The 12374-nt window shown below is 45.1% G+C and overlaps 1 protein-coding gene across 2 annotated transcripts in view; it reads left to right on the top strand.

Moving 5' to 3' along the window:
- Positions 1-12374, top strand: part of Asic2 (acid sensing ion channel subunit 2) — a 1137334-nt gene that overhangs the window by 1116051 nt on the left and 8909 nt on the right. For both annotated transcript variants that reach the window (XM_021177009.1, XM_021177008.2), the window contains exons 4-6: positions 7145-7295; positions 9485-9541; positions 11392-11545. In XM_021177009.1, coding sequence (XP_021032668.1) covers positions 7145-7295; positions 9485-9541; positions 11392-11545 — 362 coding nt within the window. The remainder of the gene's footprint in view (positions 1-7144; positions 7296-9484; positions 9542-11391; positions 11546-12374) is intronic.

The following is a 12374-nucleotide window of genomic DNA, read 5'->3' as shown; positions in this document are numbered from 1 at the left end:
GTATTGCTGGATCCTCCGGTAGTACTATGTCCAATTTTCTGAGGAACCGCCAGACTGATTTCCAGAGTGGTTGTACAAGCTTGCAATCCCAGATGTAATGCAACATTAATTCAAGGTAGACTTGGGTAAGATAAAAATGAATAGTCCTAATAGAGCAACAATTAAAAAATAACAATGATAGTACAAAGTGATATAAATCAGAATCCAACAGAAAATTTAAAATGAACTATTTAAATTGTTGATACAAAAAGGAGCCAGGAAAGAGAACAAATAAGATAGAAACAGTGACGAGACAATCAGGATATAAAGAACAAGGTAGTAACTTCAACAAAAGGAACCAAGAAAGAGAACATATAAGATACAGTGACAGAGACAAGCAGGAAATAAAGAACAGGATGGTAGCTTCATATCAAAGATTGTACTGAGTGTAAATAGATCAAAAGCTCCGTAGTAAGGGGCTGAAGTGGTGGCCTGGTGGTTAAGAGCCCTTGAAGCTCTTCCAGAGAACCCAGGTTCAATTTCCCAACACCTACACGATGACTCATAACCATCTATAATTCCAGGCCCAGTGGCTCTGATACCCTGCACATATGAGGTGCACAGATACACATTCAGGCAAACACTCATACACATAAAATAAAAGTAAATAAAATCTCAAAATTTTTTCAATTCCCAATTAAAAGGAAGAGATTGTTGGATAGAATGAATAGCAGCATTCAACACACCTTACTTAGCAGATGAAGATCCTGACAGAGCGAAAGAATGGATGGAGGGGAGGTGGGAAGGGCGGAGGAAATGTGGGCAGTGGCGTTAGGAAATGTCCATGTCTAGCATGCAAACCCTCAAGGCACTGATGTCACAACGGTAGCAAGATCTGTTCATCAAAATGTCATAGTCCTAAATACGTAGGTGTCTGATAAGTTTACAAATATCCAAATAAGAATTGACAGTGAGAAATGGACAAACCGTACAGTTAAAGATTTTAACATTCCTTCCCCAGTCATGGATGAATATGCAGTATATTAGTAACTTTTGCATAGTTGTGACCAAAATACCAAAGAGAGACAAACCGAAGGACGAAGAAGTTATTTTAGCCTACGGTTTCAGATGATCTGGCCCATGCACTTGACCGGAACTTCATGGCAGTGTGAATGTGGAACACCAGGAGACTCCCCTGGTGGACTTTGAATCACATACATCTTCAGCCTCCATGGTACATCTCCAGTGTTCTACTTCCTCCAAGCTCAGTGCCACTTCCTAAAGCTCCAAGTACTTCCAAAATTACACTTCCAATTAGGAACCCAACACTGAACACATGAACATACTGGGGACATTTCAAGTCCCAATCAAAACAAGTAAGCAAAAAAAAAAAAATTATTAAAGGTATCAAAGATTTGAGCAACACTATCAAGTGACTTAACCTAATTGTCTTTTATGAAACTGTCCTGGTTAATTTTCTTCAACTTGACACAGACATAGACGTATGGGAGAAGAGGGACTCTTGATTGAGAAATTGTCTCCACAGATTGGCCTGTAGACAAGTCAATGGGATACTGTCTTAATGATCTATGTGAGAGGTCCCAGGCTGCTGTGGGTGGCGCCACCTGTGGGCTGGTGATCCTGGGGTGCATAAGAAAGCAGCCTGAGCAAGTCATGAGGAGCAAGCCAGGAAGCAGCCTTTCTCCGTGGCTTCTGCTCGTTTCCGCGGGCAAGCCTTTGCTTCTATCAGTGATGGTATGTGATCTAAGAGTTGCAAGCTGGAAAAAACCCTTTCCTTTCCCTCCTCAGGCCGATATTGGTCATGGTGCTTTATTAAGCAAAAGAAACCCCACTAATAAGATAGAAAGAAACAATAACAAAAAATTACAGAATGTAAATATTTCAGTGGTGTCTATAGAGCACGCATCAAGATAGACCCACCACAAGCTAGCCCACAGAACAAACCTCAGTACATCTCAAAGCAATGAAAACACAAGGGATAATGTCTCCTTCCCAAAGGTTAATTCAACCAACCGGAAGCCAATAACAAGGCAAGCGAGAAAACACAACACACCAGCATCTACACGTGAGAACATCACAAGTGTCTCAACAGGAATGTTGAAATGACATACAGACCTAATATACAACTGTAATCAGTTCAGAAACTTAGAAAAATGAGCACATTCCTTGGGGTGGAGGGATACCCAAGTTACTAAAGGGAGGGGGAGGAAGGAAGTATCTGGGAGGAGTTAGGGGAAGGAGTAGGGGGGAACTTGGTCAGAATGCATTGTATGTGTGTAAGAAATCCTCAAAGAATCAATAAAAATGTTTTAAAGCAGAAGTCACCAAAATTAGTGCAAGAAGAAGTAGGAAATCTTGGTATCTCTGCATCTATTAAAGGAATTGAATTTGTAATTTAAAATATCTGCATGCACACACATAAGCACCAGGTCCAGATGGCTTCACTAGTAAATTCAATCAAGCATCTAAGTTAAAATAAAAATGATACTATGTCTACACAAACTCAGAAAACAAAGACAAATGGAACATCTCATGACTCTTTTTATGAAGTTAACATAATTCCAATGCCAAATTTTAAAAGGATAACTTAAAAGCCAACCATGGTGCCCCAAGCCTCTAACCCCTCAGATGTCTGAGAGGGCAGCTCTTGGAGTAGAAGTCACTTTGAGCCACAAAGTTCGTGAAAGACTAACATAGGCTTCCAAAATCATATCAAGGTATTAGAAGAAAAGTAAATACGATTCCTTACAGATGCGAAGCTTCTTTTGAAAATATTTGCAAATTAGATATAGTCAAATCTAAAGAGAATAGTAAATCATGAGCAAGTAGGGTCTCTCTTGGGACTGCAGATCAGGCCACAGCTATTGATCAATCAACACCATTCACTGTAATAGTTGGGTAAAGAAGGGGGTCCTGTGACCATCTTTCTAGAAGCACGGGCCATCTTTACCAACATGTAGTAGCTGTTGATGATTTTCTTTTAAGAATTGAAAACTTGAGGGACTAGAGAGATTCCTCGCTGGTTAAGAGACCTTACTGCTCTTGCTAAGGACCCAGCTGTGAGTCCAGCACCCACAAGGTAGTTCACAATTGCCTATAACTCTAGTTCCAGGGGACCTTATGCCTTCTGTTGGTATCTCCAGGCATCTGCATGCATCTGATGTTCATAGAGACACACACGTTAGACGTCATTTAAATATTTTTAATTTAATATTTTTAATATCTCAGTGCAGCAAAGGCAGCTAATGAAAATGTATATCAAACATTCAATGGTGGGGTAGTAGTGGCACACAAGGGAGGCAGAAGCAGGTGTGTCTCTAAATTCAAGGACAGCCTGGTCTGCAGAGTGAGTTTCAGGACAGTCAGGACTACACAGAGAAACCCTAAGGAAGTGTGTGTGTGTGTGTGTGTGTATGTGTGTGTGTGTGTGTGTGTGTGTGTGTGTGTAGGAGCAATGATATCTCTTTCTTTCAAAGATTAGAAACAAGACCAGAAAATACACACCCCCTCTGGGATTTTTTTCCTCTAACATCACATTGAAATTTTTAAGCAAGAAATGGAACAAAAACTATAAGCAAAGAAATAAAATCTAAGCTCTCAAAAAGAATAAGCTATTGATATGCTCAAGAGTATGAATAGATGCCAAAAACATTTTGCTGAGAGAAAGCTGCCAGCCATGGAGAAATACATAACTCTGTCATTCTATTTATATGTGATCTCACAACAGATAAAAGTCATTTATAAAGACAAAGTCGACAGAAGGCTTCCTGAGAATCGGCAAAGGGGAGTGGTGTAAGTGGGCAGCTTTGGGGGAGATTAGATATGTTCTAAATCCTGATTGTAGTGATCCCCCCAAGGATGTGCATTTTCTTAAAAGTTCACTCCAGGTGATGGAGAGATGACTCAACCGTTAAGGGCACTTGCTGCACTTCTGAGGTTTGGTTTCCAGCACCCACTGATGGCTCAGAATCCCCTGTAACTCCAGTTCCAGGAGATCCGACATTCTTTTCTGACCTTTGAGGGCACCAGCTACTCACATGATGATAACACTCATGAGCAAACCATTCGTACACACAAAATAAATGAATCTTCAAAATGAATTCAGGCAGTTATGCATTAAATTTGATCTATTTTATCATCTACAAGTTATGCCTTCGGAAAGTTGGTTTTAAAAGCAGGAAAAAATAGACACCATTAGGAAAAAGTAAAACCCAGACTTTCGAGAAAAGATACTTCACATTTGACTCAGACCTTGAATTCAGGCCATTCTTTCAGAGAATTCCTACATCTCGATAAACAAGACAAACTATGAACAGGCTTTCTTAATAGGCAAAAGACTAGCATGTCACCAAAAAAGTAATAATGAATAACTGATAAAAACATAAAGTTGTTGTACCCAGGATCATCAATCATTGGGGCCAGAAACAGAAACACCAATTTGCTATAGCAGAACCTCAACCAAAATAACTAAAACCAGCAAGGAAACAAAGAAACAAAGAGCGTGGGGGGCTGGGAAGATGGCTCAGCTGGTAAAAGCACCTGCCACCAAGTCTGAATCTGATCTCTGAATCCCACATGGTAGACAGAGAGAACCAACTCCTGCAAGTTTCCCTCTGACCTCCACACATTCACATGGCACAGACACCTGACCACAGATACCAGCACACGATAAATAATAAATACATGTTTAAAAGTGGTAGAACCACTTTAGACCAGAGTCGGGGCCAGTTCTTATAAAATTATACTTGTAACTAATTTATGAAACAGACTCAGCTATTCCACTCTTGGCTATTCTCTCAAGAGAAACTAAAAATGTCTGCAAAATGAATCATAAATAAATCCTCAGGTGAGCATGGTCGCACAAGACTGTAATCTGGCACTTGGGAGATGGAAGCAGGACCACCTGGAGGTCAAGATCAGCCTTGGCCAGGATTCTCAGTGTCGGGATAAGGATACCAACCCACTCACAAAACCTTCCACCCAAAATTTGTCCTGCCTACCAGAAGATGGAGCAAAGACTGAGGGAATGGCCAACCAGTAATCGGCCCAACTTGAGACCTATTCCATGGGCAAGAACCACTTTCTGACACCAATAATGATATTCTATTGTGCTTGCAGACAGGAGCCTAGTAGCATAACTGTCTTTTGAGAGGCTCTACAGAGCAGCTGACTGAAACAGATGGAGAGACCCACAGCCAAACATTAGACGGAGCTCAGGGAGTCTTGTGGAAGAGTGGGAAGAAGGATTGAGGGACCTGGACCTGGAGGGAATAGGAACTCCACAGGAAGACTAACAGAGTTAATTAACCTGGACCCATGAGGGCTCCCACAGACTGAACCACTAACCAAAGAGCATAAATGGGCTGGACCTAGGCTTCCCCTCACATATGTAGCTTGGTCTTCATGTGGGTCCCCCAACAACTGGAGTGGGGGGTGTCCCTAAATGTTGCTTGCCTGTGGATCCTGTTCCCCTAGTTAGGCTGCCTTGTCTGGCCTCCGTGGGAGAGGATGTACCTAGTCCTGCAGTGACTTGATGTACCTGGGTGGGTTGGTAGCCATGGGGTCTTCACTCTCTTCAGAGGAGAAGGGAATGGGGGATGGGGAGAGGGAGTGTGCGGGGGGTGTGGGAGAATAGGGGAAATGTGATTGGGATGTGAAGAAATTAGATAGATAGATAGATAGATAGATAGATAGATAGATAGATAGATAGATTGGAAGAAAGATCACCCTTGGCTCCACAACAAGTTTGGGGCCAGCCTATGCTAAATGCGACCTTGCCTATAAATTAAGTAATTAAATACTTACAAGGGCTTCTTCATAATTACCAAAATCGATGATCAATCCAAACACCCACTACCAGGTGGACGGATAAACAAACCAGGATGTGTTAATAAGCTAAAGAACTCAGCAGAAAAGGAACGAACTCCTGGTGGGCCCCCATGTGGAACAACCAGAAAACCATCATTTTGAGTGAAAGAAGTAGGCAAAGGGTGCATGGGAAAACTATCAATTATCTACTTGAAATTTGAACTTGAACTTGAAAATTGAAGTTGGATTATCTATTTGTAGTTTGTCTGTTTGAAAAGAGGGTAGTCAGGGCTGGAGAGATGGCTCAGCAGTTAAGAGCTCCAACTGTTCTTCCAAAGATCCTGAGTTCAATTCCCAGCAATCACACGGTGGCTCACAACCATCTGTAATGGAGGTCTGATGCCCTCTTCTGGTATGTCTGAAGAGAGCAATGGTGGTGTACTCATATACATAAAATAAATAAATAAATCTTTTTTTAAAAAGAAAGAAAGAAAAGAGGGCAGTCTAACAGAATTCAATAAAGTGGTTGCCTGGGATGGGGATGGAGCACCAGTTAGGAAGAGACAAGAACTCAATTTCTATAGGGATAAAAAGGTCATGTGTCTTGTTTGATGCAGTGTGTACGTGGGTAGATGGTACACATTTAACAGAACTCAGACTGTGCACTTAAGATTTTTAGTGTGGCCGGTATAGTGCCTCTTGCTTTTAATCCCAGCATGCAAGAGGCAGAGACTGGCAGATCTCTGTATAGCCAAGGCCAGCCTGGTTCACAAAGTGAGTTCCAGGGTGGTCAGGGCTACATAGTGAGACTCTTTCAAAAAAAAAAAATCTCCCCCAAAAGATTTGGTGTGGTGTGGTGTGGTGTGTCTGTGTGTGTGTGTGTGTGTGTGTGTGTGTGTGTGTGTGTGTGTGTGTGAGCTGTTAAGAGCACTTGCTGTTCTTGTAGAGGACCACAGTTCAGTCCCCAGCACCCAGGTGGTGACTCACATCCACCTGTAATCCCAGCTCTGAGGGATCCAATGCTTTTTTCCGGCCTCTTCAGGTGCACATGTCACATACGTTCATACTCGTAGGCACACATATGGACAAACACACACACAAAAAAAGAAATATTTAAATTAAAAAACTGAGAGCAAAATTCCATGAAAACTGACAAAGATGGGAAACTTCATACAGGAGGCAGACAGTGAAGATCCACGAGGCCAGAGGACCTGGAGATGCTTGGTTGCTTATTTGCAAGTTGAACAGGTAGACCACTGTCCAACAGAGTCCATGGAGACTGAATGAGCATCCTCTGCCAGAGCTGACTGCATCCTCCTCCCTGCTTGTCTTACAGCTCACATATCTGCCCCCGCCGTGGGGGGAGTGCCGGTCCTCAGAGATGGGACTCGACTTCTTTCCTGTTTACAGCATCACAGCCTGTCGGATTGACTGTGAGACCCGCTACATCGTGGAGAACTGTAACTGCCGCATGGTCCACATGCCAGGTGGGTGCCAGAGCCCCCATGAAACACCTCAACCCACTCCTGGAGGATGCAAGGAGATATTGCTCTAGGGAGGCTGTGGTACCTGACCACTAAGGGGTAGATGGAAATTCTCCACCCAGTAACCAGGGGCAGCATTCTGGGATGCAGGAGCGCCCAAATGTGTGTATCACCTCCATCCCGACATCCCATATGCTTGCCAGTTGTCTGCTGCTCTTGCCTCCTGAGTTCAACGTCCAGATAACAGGATGCACCCTGATAATGTGCCTGTTGGAATATCCAGATGTCTATGGCTTTTACCCAGATGTTTCCCTTCATACATCCAGATGTCGAGCACTCTTTCGAGTGTGGCAGAAGTCTATTAGTGAGCAAATAAACGTGTCTGTGCTGACGCTTCTGTTGCCAGACTAACAAAGCTTGCTGCCGTCTCATTAGAGGCAATCCGCATGTCAAAGGCTGGGTGTGGAGTGGAACCTGGTGTAGGTAGGAGAGTGACAACAAGGACAGGAAACTGGGGTGGTAGGCATGGACCTTAGCTTCTATTTCGGGCTTCTCCACTCACTGTGTGGGCTGGTCCACATTACTAACCCTCTTTGTTCTTACATTCATTATCTCATATTTTTAAATGCCCTGCACACCATAAAAGCCAGTGATGGCTATATTAGTACAGGAAGAGTTTGGAATAAGAAATCACTCTGCTAAAGACCTAATGGGTGCTTGGAACTGTTCCTTTTGATATTTGTTCTTCTGGGCGCGTGTCCTACATTATTTAAGCTTATTTAACAGAATCTTTGTGGTAGACAGACACAACACACATACACACACACACACACACACACACACACACATGGGTTCAACGCCTGTCATTTTTGTTGTGACAACTCTCAGGTGAGTATCCTTATGGCTGAATTTTGAATTATTTCATTAGTGATCAGTAATGATCTTAGTCATTCAAGATTAGAATTGTTGATCTTTAAAATGGCCACTGTTCGAAGAGACTTTGCCAGTACTGTTTAGATCACTAATATCAGGAGGGAAAGACATAGGTGTGGCCCCAATTTAGCCACTCTGGGTCATGAAATCAACATCACTTCCATGACTGGGGTCAGAGGTAGCTCTGAGGGAAGACTCGGAGAGGGGCTTACAGAAGCTACAAAGGCAGTGGATGGTCCCCTAGACCCAGAAAAGACCATAATTCTCTCCTATCACCAATGACGCCTGCACTGACTGCGGGCCTACAAAAGTGCAAGAGAATAAATGTGTGTTGCTTTAAATGACACGAAAATTGCCGAGGGGTTCCTGGAAGACAGGGCAAAATGGAAACCACATCACTTAACATGTTATTATTGCAAAAGGGAATTGTACCAGCTCTTCAGTGCTGGTCTTCAAGGCAGGGGAAGAGGTGCCAAAGAAAGATATTCCTGGGGGACCTTGAAGGTCCACAAGGGGGAAAGGGGAAAATAAAACAACCAACAACCAAAAAGGAGATCTTTGTGTTCTGCAGAGAGTTCCCAGAAGGGAACACACCCAGCCTCGGTAAGCATTCCTTGCCTGGTGCTCGGACTAAACCAGCCATGAACTTCTTGCCCATAAAACCTGAGCCAGAGGCAAGCAAAGTGAGGTTGCAATCATTCTACCCAAGGCACGATCTGTGACATCTCATCCCTATGTGATGAAGGCAGAGCCGTGGGGAGGCACAGAGCCAACCCTGGATGCTTGTAGCAGTGTGGTGTGCTGAGAAGCAGCAGCCCCAGGATGCAAAGGACCCCTGCTCCTTACCGCCTACCTCACTGCCAGCAGCCTGCTACCTGGAAAGGCAGATGCTGAGGTCCATGGCTTTCTACTTGGAAGCCTAACACAAGGGGTCAAGGAGACCCCCTGGGCCTGGCTTAGAACCTTAGGGCCTTGTCTTGTCCCCAGTCTCCCAGACAAGCTGCCCTATCATCCCCAGAGCTGCCAGAAGAGTGCTGGGCAGCTCCCATGGTCTCCTCCTTACAGAGCAGATCAGAAGTCACCACCAGACCCAAGGACACCAAACAGTGGTGCCCACCATACCGGTCCCCTGAAGACAGCTTATCCCTGTGGGTTTGGAAGTCACTCAGTGCCTGGGCCAGTGAGGTGCCAATGGCTGGCGTGTGTGACCCTACCCGTGTGGTTAATAGTCTTTCTCCCTTTGCTTTCCTTTCCTATAGGGGATGCCCCTTTCTGCACCCCTGAGCAGCACAAGGAGTGTGCAGAGCCGGCCCTCGGTCAGTACTGGGGAGAACAGGGGAAGTGGGGGGGTGAGGTGGAAACTGTGGGGTCATCTCATGGGAACACAAAGTCAACCATGGAAAAAGGAACGGGAAGGGATAGGCACAAAGATTCTCTGTAAGGAGGAGTAGCTGCCTAAAGCTGGAGAGGAAGAGAGGGAAGGAGGGCTCTTCTGGGGCCTCATTGATGAGGGCCACAAGGGGCACAAAGATGCTGATGGAAAAGAAATAGACTTCACAGGAAATGGAGGATACAGGGAGAGGGCAGAGATAGAAAGAGGGTGACCTGAAAGAGCTTGGTGAAGTACACACACACACACACACACACACACACACACACACTCACAGCCACCAAGTTCATGTGCAAGCAGAATGAATGTTTTTCACATGCTATGTGCCCAAGGGAGCCGTGGCAGAGAGGGAAGGTCCTCTTCCATCCCATGCCTGCAAACACAAGCCATTCCAAGTTCCACTATGCCACCGCTACCACCTCCCCACTTCTCCCGGACCGCCCCCCACCCCCAAACCATAGCCTACAGTGTATTTGAGAGCTAAAATAACTGCAGGCTCCCCATCTGGAAAGCCAGGAGAGAGAGGGAGCCCACAGCAGTGGGTTGAGGTAGCTCAGCAGCTGTCCTGCTGTCCATCTCTCCTCTCTCCAGCCCCAGGAAAAAGCAGAGCTGTAAACAATGCTGAAGCACCCTCAGCAGCTAGCTGCAGCTGGTAGCACTAAGTGAAAGCAAAGCTAAGACTCCTGTTTTAGATGGTCTGAGACACGGGGAGGTGTTACAATGTATGCAGAGTGTTACAATGTATGCAGAGTGTTACAATGTATGCGGAGTCTTTCTTTGGATTAAAGATAACAAAACCAAATGAAGAAGACAGAGGGAGGAGGGGTGAGAACAAAAGAGGGAGCTAAAAGAACAATTATTCTTGCTAGTGATAAAACTTTTGGACCCTTGCAATTAAGCATCGATGGCTATTGCAACAGGGGAGCAAGAGGGTTCATCTCTGCATGTGGCAGACAGCCGGGGCTTGCCACCTGCAAGCACTGTGAAGGGTCAGGGTCAGAGAAAAGTAGGGAATGTCAGGGGAGGGGAGTGTCGCTACTCACGGGACTGGGATTCTTCCTAGAAGCAGGCCAGGGTGACAGGGCATCAAGGTAATCTGTGCTACCTTTTAACAGGCTTCTTGCCAAAGCCAGGTTGAGCAGTGAAGAAGCAACTTTCAAGATCCTGAGTAAAGTTCAGTCCAGAGAGAGAGAGAGAGAGAGAGAGAGAGAGAGAGAGAGAGAGAGAGAGAGAGAGAGAGGCTGTCAGAGGGCGACAATGCCTTTGTCGCCTGGTGTGGTTGGTTGGAAGAGGAAAAGCACAGTTGTGTTGGGGGCTGGGGGAGAGGTTAGGTTGCTCCAGGGAAAGGATTCAAGGATAGTTGTTCCCTGTGTTCCCCTGTGGCATTGGTTGTGAGGAGCACCAACAGGAACAACTGAAGTCCTGGGTTCCAAGTACGGTGCTCCCCATATTAGCTTTCAGGGTAGCTCACTTTGTGGGTCGGAACTCCAGCCCCGAGAAGGGGAGGAGCCAGGCCGCCCTGGGAACTGTCTCTCTAAAAGTGGCAATGGATCCACAATTTTGAAAGTGCCAGAGGACAGTAACAGCAAGCAGAAAGAAAACAAGCCCAAGGCACGAGCCCATTTCAACAAGTTCCCTGGGGCCCAGCTCTTCCTCCCAGCTTGCTTCTTAGTGCCATGAATCCAGGTATGCTGGGCCAGAGATCCTCACTGTCTACCCCCCCCACACACACACACACACCTACACCTGCCTGAGACCCTCTCCTCTCTCCTCCAGGTCTACTGGCAGAAAAGGACAGCAATTACTGTCTCTGCAGGACACCCTGCAACCTGACCCGCTACAACAAAGAGCTCTCCATGGTAAAGATCCCCAGCAAGACGTCAGCCAAGTACCTGGAGAAGAAATTTAACAAATCGGAAAAATATATCTCGTAAGTTAAGTGGAAGGGAGGAAGAGGGGAGGGGGCATTTAGAAAGAGACAAAAAAAAAAAAAAAAGCAAGCAAGCAGTTAGCTCAATTTAGCAAACATTAATTGAGCACTTGCTGTGTGCCAGGCTCAAAAGACAAAACCACAAAGAGCTTGCAGCCTCCTGGGGAGATAAGTGCAGGAATTGGAAGCCACATAGGGCAATGACTTCTGGGACAATGTTGGCTATAATTGAGATGCAGACTCGAGGGGAAACCATGGTTGACTGTTGTTGGCTCAGAGTGAGGTTCAGAGAAAGCTTGACCTTTCTAAAGAATGTATAACTCCCCCTGTGGATCTTGAGCCTTCTGTCCCCTCTTCTGGGAACACTTTTCCTGCCACTCTGCCTAACTGGTTCTCGTGGTACCTGTCTCTATTTAAATAACATTGCCTTGGAAAGTTAGACTGTGGTCTGTCTCCCTCCATTAGCTTCCTCCACAGGCACTGTGGCATTTACCCTTATAATATTGCAGCAGTTTGTGACTTGCAGTTAGATATGTGGTTTGTTTGGAGAAAGGAGCTGACATGCTCTATCCTTCAAGATTTAGGTTTAAGGAGGGGGTTGGGCAAGGAGAGATGGACAGCCGTTAAGAGTGCACATTGCTCTTTCTGGAGTACTGGAGTTCAGATCCCAGCAGTTCAGAAATGTCTGTAACTTCAGTTCCAAGGAATCTAATACCCTCTTCTGGCCTCTGTTGGTGTTGGTATATACACAAAAGTGCAGGTACACACTAAGACACACGCCCACATGTATGTGTATATATATATATATATATATATATATATATATATA

The sequence above is a fragment of the Mus caroli genome, chromosome 11, assembly GCF_900094665.2.
Source record: "Mus caroli chromosome 11, CAROLI_EIJ_v1.1, whole genome shotgun sequence".
Lineage (NCBI taxonomy): Eukaryota > Metazoa > Chordata > Mammalia > Rodentia > Muridae > Mus > Mus caroli.
Note: the sequence above shows the minus strand (reverse complement) of the source record. Positions and strands in the feature narration are given on the sequence as shown.